Source organism: Peromyscus maniculatus, chromosome 20, assembly GCF_049852395.1.
Source record: "Peromyscus maniculatus bairdii isolate BWxNUB_F1_BW_parent chromosome 20, HU_Pman_BW_mat_3.1, whole genome shotgun sequence".
Classification (NCBI taxonomy): Eukaryota; Metazoa; Chordata; class Mammalia; order Rodentia; family Cricetidae; genus Peromyscus; species Peromyscus maniculatus.
This window is the reverse complement of record NC_134871.1, coordinates 47,591,983-47,609,501: the sequence shown is the minus strand read 5'-3', so window position 1 is coordinate 47,609,501 and position 17,519 is coordinate 47,591,983. Positions and strand designations below refer to the sequence as shown.

The 17,519-nt window shown below is 50.0% G+C and overlaps 1 protein-coding gene across 7 annotated transcripts in view; it reads left to right on the top strand.

The window, feature by feature from the left end:
* The window catches only part of LOC102921088 (cytokine receptor common subunit beta-like), a 45,368-nt gene that overhangs the window by 23,206 nt on the left and 4,643 nt on the right, over nucleotides 1-17,519 (top strand). For 4 of the 7 annotated variants that reach the window (XM_076556316.1, XM_076556313.1, XM_076556315.1 and 1 more), the window contains 11 exons: nucleotides 5,977-6,100; nucleotides 8,981-9,168; nucleotides 10,667-10,824; nucleotides 10,903-11,071; nucleotides 11,563-11,698; nucleotides 11,820-11,977; nucleotides 14,264-14,403; nucleotides 15,188-15,347; nucleotides 16,271-16,361; nucleotides 16,548-16,605; nucleotides 17,248-17,351. In XM_076556316.1, the coding sequence (XP_076412431.1) occupies nucleotides 5,977-6,100; nucleotides 8,981-9,168; nucleotides 10,667-10,824; nucleotides 10,903-11,071; nucleotides 11,563-11,698; nucleotides 11,820-11,977; nucleotides 14,264-14,403; nucleotides 15,188-15,347; nucleotides 16,271-16,361; nucleotides 16,548-16,605; nucleotides 17,248-17,351 (1,486 nt within the window). Of the gene's footprint in view, nucleotides 1-4,720; nucleotides 4,896-5,976; nucleotides 6,101-8,980; nucleotides 9,169-10,666; nucleotides 10,825-10,902; nucleotides 11,072-11,562; nucleotides 11,699-11,819; nucleotides 11,978-14,263; nucleotides 14,404-15,187; nucleotides 15,348-16,270; nucleotides 16,362-16,547; nucleotides 16,606-17,247; nucleotides 17,352-17,519 lie in introns of all 7 variants that reach the window. The other 3 variants (XM_076556311.1, XM_076556310.1, XM_076556312.1) reach the window with 2 other exon arrangements.

The following is a 17,519-nucleotide window of genomic DNA, read 5'->3' as shown; positions in this document are numbered from 1 at the left end:
CCTCCCAGATTAAGACTTTGGGGTATCTTTGTAGGGGTTTTTTTTTTCCATGTTGTCCTTTGCTAGGTGACTCTGCTGACTTATAAGAGGCAGGGGGTTGGGCTTCCAAATACCTCAATCACTCTTTGTCTCAGAATCCTTTGATTCCTTTAAGCTTAGACAACTCAAGGGTGCAGGCCTCAATGGTTTGATGTGACTGCATCCTTTGTCTGTAATTTCTTAATTAGCCTCACGTTTGGGGAGTGGTGTGGGATAGAGGTTTGGGATTTGTGTGTGTGCCGCTATTATGTGTCAGTCATGTTATCATTTTCAAAGGGAATATTCCATCATTTTACATTGTTTACTGATTCCTCTTTCATTTATGTAGAGCCTTCTGGGGTAAAATAATACTTGTTCCAGTCAAGGTGTGCACTGACTAGATAGGTAGATGATTGCTAGGTAAGAGATAGGTGAGATAGATAAGGCAAGATAATTGATAGATAGATAGATAGACAGATAGATAGATAGATAGATAAGACAGACAGATAGATAAATTGATAGAGATGGAGAGGTAGAGATATGAATACATAGATTGGTGGATGGATGGATAGATAGATAAATAAATGGATAGATAGATAGATGATTGTGTTTTGCTACATGGCCATGGCATTACTTGTCTGCTTGCATCTTGTTCCTCCTTAGGCAGGGGCTAGGTGCTTCTTTCTACTCTCCCTTCTCTCTTTATCTCAGCTTGAATTTCCTGCCTGCCTCTAAGTTGCCTAGTCATGGGCCAAAACAGCTTTATTTATTAGCCAATGGGAGCAACACTTATTCACAGCCTACAGAAAGACGTCCCACATCACTCCTCCTTTTCTATCTAATCAAAATGGAAGGTTTTAATTTTAACATAGCAAAATTACATATAATAGACTAGTTATCAAGCAGGAATTATTGTTACAATATGTAGTCGATTTGTATTTGGTAAAATTAAAGAAAATATTTTACCATCCTATATTTGTGAGTCTAAGGTTTCATATCTTACTTATCTTTTATCATAACCAAGGAAAATTATAACTATTTAGTCTTCAACTACATCAAAGACCCTAGAAGGATATAATATTACCTAAGTAAATAGGAAGTGCATTGTATGCAACTTCTGAAATTCTAGAATGACAGAGACAGCTGGCTGCCTGGGCAGTCATCCAAAGTTCCTCTGTAACATTGGGGCATCCATCTTCAGTCAATAGGTCTATAGTCTCTCAGTCACTTCTCCCTGTGTCCTGCAGAATATCTGGCAGTCTCTTCTGCAAAGCAGCAACCTGAAGGATCATCTTGCCTTGTTTTGGCAAAATTTAGTGGTCATTTTTTCATGGGTCCTGCATGCCCAGTCTATATGACATACTGTCAAGCAGTCCAGACAGAGCGGTTCTTTGCCCAGCAGGCAATTTTGTGCCAAGAAAGAAAATAAGTGTCTTCGATGCCCATCTTCCTCTTTGAAATAAATTGGTGCTGCCAGGAGCAGACGTGTCTCACTGTCCAGAAAGTCTAAGTTTTTAAAACATTTTAAATGCCGTATTCTGTAAGTTTTTGAAGTGTTTGAAGACTACCTACCTAATTGAAAAAACTAAAACCTAAAAAACTTAACTAGCATGACAATAATAAGTTTTATCCTAGATGACAATTAATTTTTCTTTCTTTCTTTCTTCATTTTTTTTCAAGACAGGGTTTCTCTGTGTAGTTTTGGTACCTGTCCTGGATCTCGCTCTGTAGACCAGGCTGGCCTTGAACTCACAGAGATCTGCCTAGCTCTGCCTCCCAAGTGCTGGGATTAAAGGCATGTACCAATGATACCCAGCTAATCTGTATTTCTTAATTATATATTATAATTTTAAATGAGCTGCATAAATATACTTTAAACAAGAGTAGAAATATATATATACAGTATAAGAAAATTAAATTTGTAATTAACTAAAATCTATAGCAATATAAAACATTTTAAACAAGTTGTTGCTCTTTAAAAGTAGATTTAATAATCTACCCTTTCATCCTATCATATTTATAATAGCCCCTTTCCTTCTTTAGAAAGAGATTGCATTTATAATCAACCTCCTTTAAATAAAAATAAGCATTTATAAGCAATATTTGGGGAATTTAGGCATAGCTTTTTTTTTTTTTTTTTTTTTTTTACTACTTCCTGATGATTGGGGATGATGGTAATCTTATAGGGATCCTGAGAAAATTAGGAATTGCAGTTAAATCTTGGCTGTAGTAGTCTGTGAGGATGGATTGTCTCAGCCAGTTGCTTTGAAGCTGATTTTGGATGTTGGATCATCTGGGCTGTTGTGTCATTAGAGACCTTTCAGGAGGTCTTGGCTGGTCAAACCGTATTAGCCTGGAAGAAATTCACAGGTTCTCATCTTCTGTGGAAACAAATGCAGAACATCTTTTCCAAATCAATGAATCCTCAGACACAAGTTTTGAAATCAAGCTACCTTTAAAATATATATATTGGGCTGGGCGGTGGTGGCGCATGTCTTTAATCCCAGCACTTGGTGGGCAGAGGCAGGTGGATCTCTGTGAGTTCAAGGCCAGCCTGGGCTACAGAGTGAGTTCCAGGAAAGGAGCAAAGCTACACAGAGAAACCTTGTCTAGAAAAAAACCAATATATATATTTAACTCAGTAGTCTTTACAATCAAATGTCTTTCTGCAGTTAAAAATCAGAAAGACAATATAATCTAGTCTCTCTATGTGATTTTCATCTTTATGTGGCTTGTTATATTACTTTTATTGTCTCTTTAAAGACTTTATTTTTTAAAACTATTTCTTTATATAACTGTCTAGTCTCCTTTTCCTCTCTCTTTCAAGCCCAAGTACATTTTTACATTTAATGTAAACTATTTAGAGGTTTATTGCTTCTGAATCTGTCTTCTGTGTATCTTTAACCTTTTTCTGATCATTGCAAACAGAAGTGTGGCTAAGATCGAAGCTGCAGCCTGGCTGCTGACTCCGCCCACTTCAGCTTCCCAACATGATGGAGGTACCCAGGAGAGTCACATTTACCCCGCCAACTCTGGGGTCCATGCTGCCACCAGGTAGCGTGCAGCTGGTCCATAAACCCTTTTTGTCTGTATGAGTAAAAGCTAAATCCGCCATGTAGCGTGCTGCGCAGCTTGGAGATAGCTCTGTGTACCAGTGTGGGAATCCCCTGTGCTGTGCTCCATCCCAAATGCTGCAGCGACTCTGTACCATGACCCACATGAGAGACACAAGTTGGAAGCTGTTTTGAGCTCTGTTATTGTGTGTTTAGAAGCCCTTTTTGAACTCTTTTAGGCTTTATAGGAATTCGAGAGCCCCACATTGGGCACCAAATGTAGTGGTACGTTTCTCCAGTCATGAGTGGCCCTGAAGTCCCACCTGACCGGCCCCCCCCCCCCCCCGGATCCTGCAGCCACTTATAAAATAATCACTCAGAGGCGTAATATAATTTGCAAACTATATGACCTATGGCAGGCTTCTTACTAGCTAGCCCTTTCGTCTTAAATTAACCCATTTCTGTTCATCTATGTTTTGCCATGTGGCCACGTGGTGTTACCGGTCTGCTGGTACCTTGCTGCTCCTTGGGCAGTGGCTAGGCATCTCTCTCTACTCCCCTTTCTTCTCTCTGTAGCTCTCCTTGGATTTCCCACCTGCCTCTAAGTTGCCTTGCCATAGGCCAAAACAGCTTTATTTATTAACCAATGGGAGCAACACATCTTCACAGCACACAGAAAGACATCCCACAGCAGATGATAGAGATAAATAGACGATATATGGACAGATAGATGATAGATCTATAAATAGACAGATAGATGATACATGAATGTGTAGACAGACACAGATACATTTTTACATATTCATGGATGGAAAGAAAAATGGACAGGTGTGTACATATATAGATGGAAGGATGGGTAGATAGATGGGTAATTTATCGATGCAAAGGTAGACAGATGCATTGATAGACAGGTGATAGATGGACAGACAGGTGTGAGTGCTCTGTGTGCCTTGACTGAAGTTTCCAGTGGCCTTATAGGAGAAGGGGCCACACAGCAACTGCTCTGCTCCTCTGGTACTTCCCAGATGAACCAGAGAAAATGAGGAAATCCCCAGGCTTCAGAGAAAGGGGAACTGGGAAGGAGAGGCGCCTGAGGGAGGACAGATGGTAAATGGAGCAGAGGCGGGGGGAGCACCAGTCTCTGCATGTGGTAGAGAAGGGGCGGGTGTGTGTGTGTGTGTGTGTGTGTGTGTGTGTGTGTCTATGTCTGTGTGTGTCTGTGTGTGTGTGTCTGTGTGTGTGTGTGTGTGTGTGTGTGTGTGTGTGTGTGTGTGTGTGCAGAGACAGAGACAAGGCAGCCATCAGACCTGGCTCCCTCAGAGGTGTGGGTCTCAGCTCCTCTGTGGGCCTGGTTCAAGAGAAACAGCCTCATTTCCATCTCAGGGCGCTGCCCCATGGTCTGCGGGACATGCTGCCTCTGAAGCCAACAGCCCCACCTCTCCCATGGTCATGCTTTAGGCCAACGAGGCTTAAGGGAAGGGAACAGTCCTGGGCACCACACATCAGGACCTATTGTTTGGGTTCTGGCCATTGGCATCATCCCTGTCCTGGGCAGCTCTCAGCCTACACACCCTTCTGCAGTCTCAGAGGATGCAGTCTGTGTGTAAAGAATCATAAGACCTGTAACATGAGTGTGGTCCAACCCCCAGGCAGGCAGCGACACAGCACCCCAGAACAATGAGGACACCACCCTGCCCATAGCTACAGTCCACTGTGCAGCCACCTAAAGTCCCAGAATGGACCAGCAGATGGCACTGACCTGGGGGCTGCTCTACATGGCCCTGGTGGCTCTCTGCTGGGGACATGGTGTGACAGAGGCACAAGGTAAGTCTGAAGGCTCCTTCCCTTTCCATCCCTCTTTTTAGCTGAGTCTGGAAGGAGCCACGCCCACCATATCCCCCAAGCTCCCAAACCCCAGGAGCTCAGCCACTGTAACCATCTCTGTCTTCCTCTGTCTCCTTTGTCTCCTTTTCCTCCCTCAGGACTCCCCTGGGTCCTTCTCTTCCCTGTTCTCCAGCTTCCTGCTCATCCTTGTCCTGGAGCATTGGCCCTGGAGCATCCAGTCCAATGGTGTCCCTCTGTACACATATGGCTCAGTCCAACCTCCAAAGTCCTGACCTCCAATGAGCCAGCATCTTCTCTGCCCCTCCCCCAGACACTCTGTTCCTCTGAGGGTTTCAGGATCTCCTAACCCTTGTTTTTGGTGACTCTGACCTAAAGCCTTCTCCCCACAATATCTCTAGCTCTCCTCTCCTCAGAGGCCTTATGGGACACTTTAGAGGCTCCCGAGGCTGGAAGACTGTCCTCAGTGCCACTTAGAAGTCCTCCATGGCAGTGTGGGAGCCACATCCCCTTTCCCAAGCCCAGGTTCAGAGAACAAATCAGCAGATCTGGACCCTGGAGAGGGAGAGGCTGCTACATCTCAAGGTCTCTGTGTGTGTCCTTCCAAGTACACCTCAGAACAGGACAGGCCAGAGCAATGCTCCAGTGAGGGCCTGTGCAGCCAGGACCTGCAGTCACATCTGAGAATCCATTGGACACTCACGTTCTCTGCAAAACAGGAGAGTCCCCAACACAGCCCCACCAGGTTCAGGGCCCTCCATCTATCTGGTCACCAGGGTGGGCCTCAGCAGGAAGCTGGAGATGCTGGTGCTTAAAAGAGTTGTGGGAACCCAGGCTTCACGGTGCATGGCTTTAATTGCAGCACCCAGGAGACACAGGCAGGAGGATCTCTGTGAGTTCCAGGACAGCCTGGTCTACATGGCAAGTTTCAGTACAGCCAGGGTGACACAGTAAGACCCTGTCTCAAAAAAAAAAAAAACAAGAACAAAAATGAGCAAACAAAACCAGGGGACAGGGAGCACCTGGAGGGAGGTGGTGACTGTCCTGCTTCTTCTCTCCTCAGAGACTGTCCCTCTGCAGACTCTGCAATGCTACAATGACTACACCAGCCGCATCATCTGCAGCTGGGCCGACATGGAGGACACCCAGGGCCTCATGAACGTGACCCTCTTTCGCAAGCTAGAAAAGTGAGTACCACTGTGTCCACTGGGATTACAACACAGGGACCATGCTGTCACCAACCCCCTCCACCCCGGCATCACCAATGATGTGCAGCCACCATCCCTGGTCACCTTCCTCTGTGCTGCACCCCAGCCCCTGCAGTGGCCGCAGCAGTCTCCTGCCCTGAGCATCCTGTCCCTCTCTCCCCTGCTCCTTACACAGCCTCCTCTCAAGAGCTCACACTCCCTCACGTCTTCCCAGGATTTCTTGCCTGGACGCACTCCCCCAGGATTTGGCTATCTCCAAGGGAACCAAACTGCACCTGTCACTCAGAAATACCCCAAGTCAAATGGCCCAGCCTGGGCCCTCATCTACCAACCCACCCAGGATGGCCTCCTTGTAGTTCACCTTCACGTGACTCAAAGCCGCCACACTCACCAAGGTCCTTGGGCGTCTCTGACAGCTCCTTCTGGTCTTTGCTTCCCTTTTCTCCTCTGTCCACTGCAGAGTGTGAGATCTCTAAATACGGCCCTGGCTTCATATCTATATGCAGTCTTTGGAGAGCCCACCATGGGCCATGAGCAGAGACGCTCAGATGAGGACCCACCATTTCTAGTCCAACACCATAAGCCAAATTCTGCCCTTGACTCTGACTCCACGCCTCCCTTTGTTAACTGGGAAGGGTGGTAGCTTGACTCATGACCGGGAGGGCTGGTTGAAAATGGCTTCTACCTCCTTTCCTGCCTCTCAGTGAACACTACTACGTTTGTCCCCCAGCGAGATGCAGTCTGAGTAATGCAGACACCATCACCATCCAAACTACTTACAATCACCAGGACGGCACCATCTCCCCACTCCATCACCCCAAGTCTTTCCTCAGCCCCTTACTCAGTGAAATCCTTTGAATCCTGCACCAAAACAAGTCCCCCCTTTCCTTCACTTATGTCCCGACATGCTTGTTATTAACACACACACAATGAAAGCCTCGTGCCTTGTGACAGGACTCAGGACTGTTTTGCTTGTGGCAGGAAAGCCAACACTCAGGACAAGTGGTTAGGGCCAGGGAAAGACTGATTGCCAAGTGTACAAACCAAACAAGATTCCAGGGACAGAGTTGGCAGAGACCACTGTGTGTTGGTGTCAAAGTGTAGGACTTCTGGAGGGACTTGGGGAGAGGGTCCCTTTGGTCTCAGGTGGCTTTGATACAGTTACCAAGTGGTCATGAGGTTCAGTGTGATCGGGGTTTCGGACACACGTGCTGCAATTATATGAAGGAAGGTCATTGAGTCATGGATGTCCTGGGCACTGCACATCTAGAGAGATATTATTAATCTGTCATGTTGTTGGGTTTTTTGTTGGTTTGTTTTTGATTTTGTAATTAGGCTCTGAGGTACCAGGGAGGACCTTTCTCTGAAGGTCTGAACCCCTAACAGCAGTGCAGAAGCATGCTTATTGATTGTTACACAAACGTTGTTTATGGTTAAAACAAGCCCTCATACCAAAGCCCCAATCTAATCTATGTTTCATGAAAGAAAACATCACTCCCCTGCAGTTTTAGTCCTAATGTGCACTTTTTGCAGTACTCAATAATAGATGTCCTAGGTGTGCCAGACAGTCTTGTGACTGAAGTCACTCGAAGGCTGTAAAGCTCTTTCAGAAAAACAGCTCTCTACACAACAGACAACCATCACTGTTCTCTACTTCTTCAAGGTCTATGGACTTCTAGAAAACAAATCCTTCATTTGAATGTTTACACTAGATACAGTGACTCTGCTAGATTTCTTGCTACTACTAATCCACACATTTTCTCCTGCGATTTATGAGCTTGTCTCTTTATTTTCTCAGGGATTGTTAACCTTGCAGTTGAAGATACAGAAAGGGGAAGAGAGCAGAACTTCAGCTAGAGAATGACCTTGACCTGTTTTTATGGCCTTGGTTGGAGGTCCTGTCTAGAGCTAAGCTCATGGTAGACCAAGGATAACAAACTGCTTTGCCCTGTGGCACCCCAAAATAGCCATTTTCAAAGTCAACTAAAAGCCTTTGAAGCCAGGGGCTTTTCAGGCTCCCCCTGAGTTGCACTCAGGTTTTAGTGAGCATTGCCTGAACCAGGTCATTAACCTAGACTGCACGCACACTCCTCTCAGTGAATTCTGGTTACAGGCCTGGTGGCAGCCCCAGGGACTCTGCACTTGCTGCAGTCAGCCCGATGCAGAACCTGCCTGCTTTTCCCCAAGTCACTGGGGATTCTGTCCATATGACACATGCAGTGAGTCCAACTGTTCTTATAGCCAAATCTAGTCTCCTCACCCTGGCCTTTTTATCATATTCAACATTTTCTAATAACACATGTTACTTGGTGGTTTAATGTGTAGCTGTTCCCATCAGGGTGCTCACTGAGTGGGCTGGTATATGTGTATGTGTGTCTATGGCTATGTCTGTGTGTGTGAGTGTGTTGGTGTGTGTGTATGGGTGTCTCTTTGTGCGTGTGTGTGTGTGTGTGTGTGTGTGTGTGTGTCTGTGTGTGTATGTTTCTCTGTGTCTCTGTATTTGTTTGTGTGTGTATCTGTGCATGTGTATATGTCTGTCTATGTGTGTGTGTGTGTGTCTGTGTATGTCTCTCTGTGTCTCTGTATTTGTTTGTGTGTGTATCTGTGCATGTGTATATGTCTGTCTATGTGTGTGTGTGTGTGTGTGTCTGTGTGTGTATGTCTCTGTGTGTATTTGTGTATCTATTTCTGTTTGTACATGTGTGTGTTTCTGTGCATGTTTGTATGTCTGTGTGTGTGTGTTTGTATGTCTGTCTTTGTGTGTGTATATGCTTGTATGTGTGTGTGTTGTTCACTGCCAGACATTGACCTTGGATAAAATCAGGCATGTAGTAGGAGCTAATGAATGTTCACTGACAGGAACTATCCAGTGTCCTGTGACCTCAGTGAAGACCTACTGTGGTCAGAGTGCCCGTCCCCCAACCGTTGTGTGCCCCGAAGATGTGTCATCCCCTACACACAGTTCATGAGCACTGATGAAGACTACTACTCATTCCAGCCGAATCGGGATGTGGGCATCCAGCTCGTGCTTCCACTGGCCCAGCATGGTGAGGAGCGTGGGTCCTGCCTGGGCAGTGGGTACAAGAGTGTGTAGGCTACCGGAGGTGGGCTAGAGTGAGTGTCTCCGGGATTTAGGGGCCATGCCCTGGGGCTAGAACAGATGTGAGATGAGGCCTCTGCCTGAGGGTCCCCCTGTCCCACCAGCTTCTGCCAACTCCCAAGTCCCCAAGCTGTTCTCTAGGAGGAGCCCTGCCTGTGACTCTGTAGGACTCTGCAGGTCAGGGAATGCTGTCTTACTTGTCCTGCCTCATGACTGTAACACCTTCCCCTATGACTGACAAGACCCACAGAAATCCCAAAGGACGACCGTGGATCAGGGATGGCCATGATAGGTCACGTTGCCAAGCCCTTCCATGCTTCTGACCCAGAGCCGGGCTCTCACCCTCTCTGTCCCCAAGGGTGAGCAGCGGTCCCCAGCACCCATGGCTACAGCATGGTCTTAGGGGACCATGATCATCCGGGAGGTTTGTGTGGGGACTGCAGCAGACTGGTCCCCAGCATTTCAGACTAAAGGAGAAAGTGAGGTTTGCATTGAACTCCAAACATCTGTCAGGCTCTTATGGGTCCTGTTTGCCTTTCAACCCTGCTGGCTTGAGTGGTGTGGTCAAGTGAGTGGTGTGGGGTCTGAGAGAGCCCCTCCTCCTGGGGGATCAAGCTTCAGACTGAAGGGTTGGAGACACACAGGAGCCAGCGGCCACAGGCAGGGCCAGGAAGGCAAAGTGCTCTGGCCATCAGGAAGGGCTTCCCAGGAGGAGCAGAGGAGCTTTGCCGCTGAGTCCTTGGTGTGGGAGGGGCACAGAGTCCAAAGCAATTCGAGGCCTGGAAACCACATGTGCAAAGGCTGATTACCGGGGCGGGGCTGGGGAGAGTGTGACATGCTGGAAAACCCGGCCACATTCATTGTATCCAAGAAGCCTCAGGGTGAAAAGTCTGGACAAAGGCAGGGAGAGCAAGAGATACAGGAGGCTGCATCTCAAGCCTTGATACAGGGAAGGGGGCAGAAATGAGGTAAACTTACCCTGGTGGGACAGGCAGGGACAGGAGTTACAATGATCCGTGGTGAGACAAGAAGAGGGACAAGGGGTTCTGTCTGGGGACAGGAGTCCAGGTGTCACCAGGGGAGAGGACACACTGAGCAATGACAACAGTAGGCATCAAGGGCTGTGTAGAGGGTGGGTGTCAGGAGAGGGAGCAGGGGAGGCTCACAGCGCCCTCTGCTGGAAGGAAGGCCCCAGTGCCCAGCCCAGCAGGAGGAGCCCCATTTCCTTGAGATTCAGGCCCTGGAAGGCAGGATTGCTGTCAAGTCTGGTCCCCAGGTTCAGTTCCAGGCCTGAAGCTCAGAGGAAGGGTCCTGAGGCTCTTTGTCCTGATCATCACCTGATGGGGGCAGCACTGAACCTGGGCCCAAGGGGCACCCAAAGGCCAGGCTGTCCTCAGGTCTCCCAGCATGCAACTCTCACAGACCCTCTGCTTCCTCCCCTGCAGTGCAGCCCCCGCCCCCCAAGGACCTCCACATCAGCCCCTCGGGGGACCACTTCCTGCTGAAGTGGAGTGTGACCCTTGGGGATGCCCAGGTCCCCTGGCTGGCACAAGAGGACATCCAGTTTGAGGTGACTTATAAGAGGCTTCAGGACTCCTGGGAGGTAGGACCCTCAGCCATCTGTGCCCAGCCTGGTGGGGTGGCCTAGCAGGCTGCTCCTTCAGCTCGCGTGTCTCCACAGGATGCCCCCAGCCTGCACACCAGAGACATGTGGGTCTCTCTGGAGCCGAAGCTGCTCCTACCCAGCAACATCTATGTGGCCAGGGTGCGCACTCGGCTGTCCCCAGGCTCAAGCTTGTCTGGAAGGCCCAGCACATGGAGCCCTGAGGTGCAGTGGGACTCCCAGCCAGGTAATGGGGCCTGTAGGAAGTGCTCCTCTTCAGAGCCCACACAGTGGAGACTTAGTCTGGACAAGAGGCTCCAGGAATGCCCTACCTGGTCATCAGCACCTCCCACCAGCCCTGTGTCCCCAGTGTCCCTATCTGGGCCACTCTGTCTCACAGACTGTGAGATCTATGGCCACACATGTGTTCTGTTCATGCCAGTGACAGTCAGGACAGCAGCAGCAGCAGCAGCATAGGTCCTGTGTGTTATCAAGGGCTGGGCTGGGTGTAGGGTCACCTACATCCCTGTGTTCACCCCAACACTCAATATTTAGAACTGGCCCCCTCTCTCAAGATGGGGCACAGGTACCATTGTCTTCTCAAGCTGGGGGCACACAGCGGGCGGGCTCAAAGCAGAGCAGGGCTGATGTCCACAGCCATCCTGCCCGTGAGTTCCCTAGTGTCCCAACCTAGGGCTTGTTTGAGGGTCAGTGACTGAAGGCGATGGATCCCCACAGGGGACAAGGCCCAGCCTCAGAACGTGCTGTGCTTCTTCGATGGCATCCAGTCCCTCAGCTGCTCCTGGGAGGTGTGGACCCAGATGACTGGCTCTGTGTCCTTTGGGCTCTTCTACAGCTCCAGCCCGGCGGCTCCGTGAGTGTCCCCTCTCCACTCTGCCCTGCTTCTCCTCACCCTCAGGGCTGGACCCCCCTGAGGTCTTAGCCCCATCTGATCCTCCCCTGACCCTGCTCTCAGCTCCACTGTACTTCCCCAGGGAGGAGGAGTGCTGGCCGCTGGTGAAGGAGTTTCAGGACAGCCTCCGCACCCGGTACCACTGCCGCCTAACCGTGCCCAGCCCCAGTCCACACAGCCAGTACACGGTCTCTGTTAAGCCGCGGAAGCAAGGGAAGTACATCAAGAGCTTTAGACACAGTGAGTTTGCCCTGCTCTGCATCGGTCCTGGGACAACAGGAGTCCATTGTGTCACCCCAGTAAACACGGGGATCTCTTGGGCATCTTTGTGTCTTTCAAAGTTTTGCAGACCTGTGACTCCCAGTGATAAGATGACTATTCTGGGATTAGGAAAGTGTCTCAGTAGGTAAGAGTGACTGATGGACAAGCATGAGAACTTGAGTTCAATCCCAGCACCCACATAAAATGTGAGTGTGCTCATATTGACATGGCAAGAGACAGGAGGATTGTTGGGGATTTCTGACTACCAACCCGGATCCAGGTTCAGGGAGAGGTCCTGTCTTAAGGGAAAGGTCACAGAGAAAGACCAGGAGACATCTTTCTATGGTTTCTGCATAAGTATGTATAGGTATCCATATCCACATGTAGCCATGTTCGAGAGAGAGAGAGAGAGAGAGAGAGAGAGAGAGAGAGAGAGACAGAGAGAGACAGAGAGAGACAGAGAGAGACAAAGAGAGACAGAGAGACAGAGACAGAGAGAGAGACAGAGAGACAGAGAGACAGAGACAGAGACAGAGACAGAGACAGAGTCAGAGACAGAGTCAGAGTCAGAGAATGACAGACACACAGAAAGAGTCAGAGAGAGAGGAAGAGGAAGCAGAGAACCACAGCCCACTCGTAACTCACACTCTGCTGCAGATCACACTTGTCACCCCTCAAGAGTCACCCTTGAAACCTGCCCCCTCCTTCCCCTCCACTTCCTCTCAGTACACACTTGTCCCGCCCCTGGACCCCCCTCCTGTAACCATCCTTTCTCCCTGAGCTTTCCAGACTCCTCCTCCAACTCAGGTTTCACTTCTCAAACTCTGCTCTAGGTTTTATTTTGTGCCAGGGAAGGAGTGTGTAGCAGCAGATGGCTTCCTTGCAGATCCTGTCACACCTTCCTGGCCCCTGGCAAGGCCCTGAAACAAGGGAGGCTTCCATCCAACCTGTAATGTGGGCCACCGTCCACAGCCAATCTGTTTGAAGGCTGAGTTCACATCCAGCCTTTTCTCTCTGTGTCCTCCCTCCTGGAAAAGGGACTCCTCTGATTCAAGAGAGTCCTTCCGTATGTTATGGTCCTCCACATCATTTTTGTACAAGCCCTCTGAGGTCATCAAGCTAGGAATCTTTTGTTTTGATGGGGAGAGAGAAGCTGGGAGTGACTGACTTCATTTGTTGCCCGCCTCTCTCAGAATGAACATCAGGGCTACATGAGAAAGCCTGAGTATGCGGTCATGCCTCAGCCTGAGGTCTGCTGGCCAGTTGGCCGGGCTGGCAACAAAGGTCCCCAACTTTAAGTTTGGCACAGTGTTGTGGGGAGATGGTCATCTGAGTATATCCCAAGGCCTAGTTCAGCTGGTGTGTGGGTTGGATGTGGGGAGCTTTTAGACTAGCAAGGACTTCCTAGCCCATCCTGGCTTCAGGCGACTCCCAGGGTCCCTGAAGCACTGGAGAGGAGTGGCTGACACAGTCCAGTGAAGACACAAGCTCTCTACTGCTCAGGTGTTATGTATACGCTCTGGGACTCAGTTTCCCCATGAAAAATGGGGAAGTTAGAGCACCTCACAGGGGAAAGGGGAGAGCAGAGCAAGGACGTTCCCACAAAGTGTGCTTGTTACCCAGGCCTGGAACAGTCCATACGCCTAGGGGAGGAGTTACTGCTCCCCACCTATGGACCACCTCACCACCGAGGCTCACCTCAGCTGCTGCCCCAGGGACCAGCTAGGGACACTATGATTCAGTAATGCTGGGTGTTAGTCTTAGTCACGTTTTTTATTGTTGTGAGAAGACATCATAGTGAAGGTAATTTACAGAAGGGAGAGTTTACTTTGAGATTATGGTTTCAGAGGGTCAGAGTTCATGATGCAGAACATGGGGAGTAGGTACAGAGCAGGAAGCTGGAGCTAAGAGCCCACATCTTTGTTGTTTTTATTCGGTTGGCTGTTTGGTTGGTTTTTCAGGACAGGTTTTCTCTGTAGAGCCCTAGCTATCCTAGAACTCACTCTGTAGACCAGGCTGGCCTCCACCTCACAGACATCTGCCTGCCTCTGCCTCTCAAGTGCTAGAACTAAAGGTATGCACCATCACACCCATATCTTGAACCACAAACCAGAGGCAGAGTACAAATCCAACAAGACCACACATCCTAATCCTTCCTAAAGAGGTTCACCTACTGGGACAAAGTATTCAAACCTATGAACCTATGGGGGTCATTCTGTTGGAAGAAGAACACCATAACATTCCCTGAAATTATCCCTCCTCCAGTCCAGATGCACCCTCCAGCCCTCAATATAACCAAGGATGGAGACAGCTACAACCTGCGGTGGGAAACTAAGAAAATGCCTTTCTCTCACATCAAGTACGAATTCCAGGTCCAGTACACAGATAACCCGGACAACTGGGAGGTGAGGTACCACACCCAGGGGAAAGGTAGGGACTGGGAAAAAGGAAAGAGAGGAGACCAAAGGGAGACCTATTTCCAGGAGCCTGGCCCCTGTGCCTTAGGACTCACAAGGTCAACGGGTGACAGTTTCTTTCCTTGATGACCAGTACTGCCCTTAAGTTTTGGGGAAAGAGACAATGTGGGGTAGAAGAGGTACCTGTGTGGAAAATTCTTTAACACTCTCTGCATTTAATTCCACTGTGATTGGGTTAATAATGAAGCTGACTGGACAATACCTGGACAGGTAGAGGCTGGGCGGGACTTGGTACACACCTGGAATAAGGTTTCAATGGTCCACCAGGCCTAGGTGTATTTCCTTCCAGACCTAGATCTGAGACAATGGTGTAGCTGTTCAGGGCAGGTCCTGGCACCTAGATGCAGAGTGAGACTCGACAGGTCCCAGCGCAGGACTATGTGACCAGGATCCTAACGTCAGAGAGGGAATGGGGTACTGAGGCCTGAGAGTGGGCCAGCAGAGTCAGGAGAAGGTTAACCCTGACACCACTGTCCTGCATCTCATGGTCTGGGACCTAGGAAACCAGGATGACGCTCCTGCATCAGACAGAATTTAGGCCAAGGCAGCACACCAGACAAACTGGGAGGTAGAGAGAGTCTGGGCTTGAGCCTGGGTGCAGCTGTTGGTGCTGGAAGAGGTGGCATCTGGGGCCACTACAGTGGTGGGTCACAGGAGGGTCTGTTGTGGGGTCCTGGACGGAGCCAGAACTTCAACATATCTGCCTCTGCAGGACAGCAAGACAGAGATCCTAGATCGTGCCCATAGCATGGCCCTGCCACAGCTGCAGCCCTCCACCACATACCGGGCCAGGGTGAGGGTCAAGCCCCTCCCCGACTACTATGGGATCTGGAGTCAGTGGAGCGAAGTGCAAACCTGGACCACTGACTGGGGTATGTCTCTCAGGCCACCACCACACTCCTGGGACAGCCCCACTGCACAGGGCAAGGGGCGCTCTAGACCATTCCACCCTGGCCCCCCTCTCCCTGTGTCTGGTCCTGGGTAACAGCACTTGTTATATAGTACACTCCAAGTGGGGGCGTGGGAGAGGAGAGGATCTGTCTCACTGTCCTTCCTCCTTTCATTCAGGGCTTAGGCCTCTATTTACAGGGCACTTGGCTTTATTAGACGTTGTGGCAGCCATGACTGGTCAGTCTGAGTTCCTAGTTACCATGGCTGCAAAGCTACACTAGCAACCTACACACACATTAGTGCCCAGGGATGGCAGGTGTGTGGGACCCATGGGTCCTGACCAATTATTTCCCTTCCCTTGACACATGCATTCAACACTCACTTTTCCCATGGTGATCACCAGGACACACACTATGCTAGGGAAGATCCAGGGAAGATGAAAGAGGACATGGGAGGTGGGAGGTGGGATAAAGCATCCACATAGTTGGCCTTGTGGCAGGGGGAGTCTCAGGGTGACAGTCAGTCAAGCAGAAGGAGGGCTGTAGACATGGTCCCAGATGACAGAGAGGGCACGTAGAGGGCCGAGGTCAAGGAGGACAGTGTGCTGTCAGAAGGGACCCTCTGTGGCCCACTTTCCATCTCCTCTGACCCTCCCTGTACCTGGAGGTCATGCTCCATGCTGCCTCCTTCAGGAAGTCTCCCCAGGTGCCAGGATCAGTCATTTCCTCTGGGTACTTGCTGATGCTGCTTAGGGCAGAACTTTCCCACACTGAGCACTGGGTTCAGACCCAGGGGTTCTTCCCAGGGTACTGGGCCTTCCTCACAGAGCACCTGGGGGACCAGAGTCCCTTAGCCTGCATCCTGAGCCTCCCAAATAACCCGCCTTCCTTTCTCCTGGAACAAGTGATGCCCATGTGGGGGACAGTCCTCAGCCTGATCTTCCTCATCCTCTTCCTGCTCCTGGCCCTCCGCTTTGGCTGTGTCTATGGGTGCAGGTGAGTGCAGTCTGTGACTGAGGAAGGTGGACACGGGGCTCCAGTGTCCAGCGATGACATAGCCCGACAGAGTAGCATCCCACCCTGCCACTCATGGCTTCAGTTTTCCCTGTATACATGGGCACAGGAGCAGCTGGCCTGGAGGTCCCTGACCTCTCATTCACACATCTTCCTGCTGTCTTCCAGGATGTACAGGAAGTGGAAGGAGAAAATCCCCAACCCCAGCAAGAGCCTCCTGTTCCAGGTAAGAAGGCAGACCCTGCTGAGGTCTCCCTGTCCATGGCTGTCACAGTGGAGAAGGGTGGGAGACCCGGGTGGCTGGACTAGCAGGAGGTGGGTCTCTGGAGCTCCTTGGGTACCCTAAAGAGCATGAGTTCCACAAATTGCCCTAGCACAGCCTGGAGCCACAGACACAACTGAGGCGTTCCCTTACAGAAGTAGGCTGGGGGTGGGTGGGCTGCTCTTTGTGGTAGGAAGGGGGCTGAGGGCCTCCAGGAAAGGACTTGAGCCTTGCACAAGATATCTCTGAGCTGCTGGGAGAGCCAGCTGCCTTCAGAGGGTCAGGTCCTGAGACAGGGGTGTCAAGGATGGAAGGACATGGTTGTCAGCTTCTCATGAGACAATGTTCATGGGTGGACACCAGTGCCTTGGGAGAAGAAGCTGTGGTGAAGAGTGTGAGATGTTCACTTCTGGAGCTTGAGATCTTATGGAGGTCATAACTCCTTGAGTGCCTCTTGCTTTTTGGGAGGCAGAGGTCTGAGCTGGGCCCCACCATGGGGACATTCTTCCAATGTCAACCACTATCAAAGACACAATACATACATGCTATCCTTCCCTGTCCCCTGAGGTGACACATTCACAAGCATAAATGCCCTCCCACTTCTAGGACAGAGGTAAAAGACTCTGGTCTACCAGCAACATGGCGGCATTTCCCACAAAGAACCTTAGTCCCCAGGGGCCACGGAGCAACCTTGTCGCTGAGCTACAGAGGTGAGTGGTTGGGTTCTGACCCTTGGGGAGCCTGAGGGAGGAAACACCTCCATTGTGCACATCAGGGTAGCCTGTGTGTCTCTGAAGAGTCTGTATTAGATGACTCCACCCACTGTAGCAAGGAGCACTCCAGATAGAGTTGAGGAAGCTCTTCCTGATTCCCAGGTT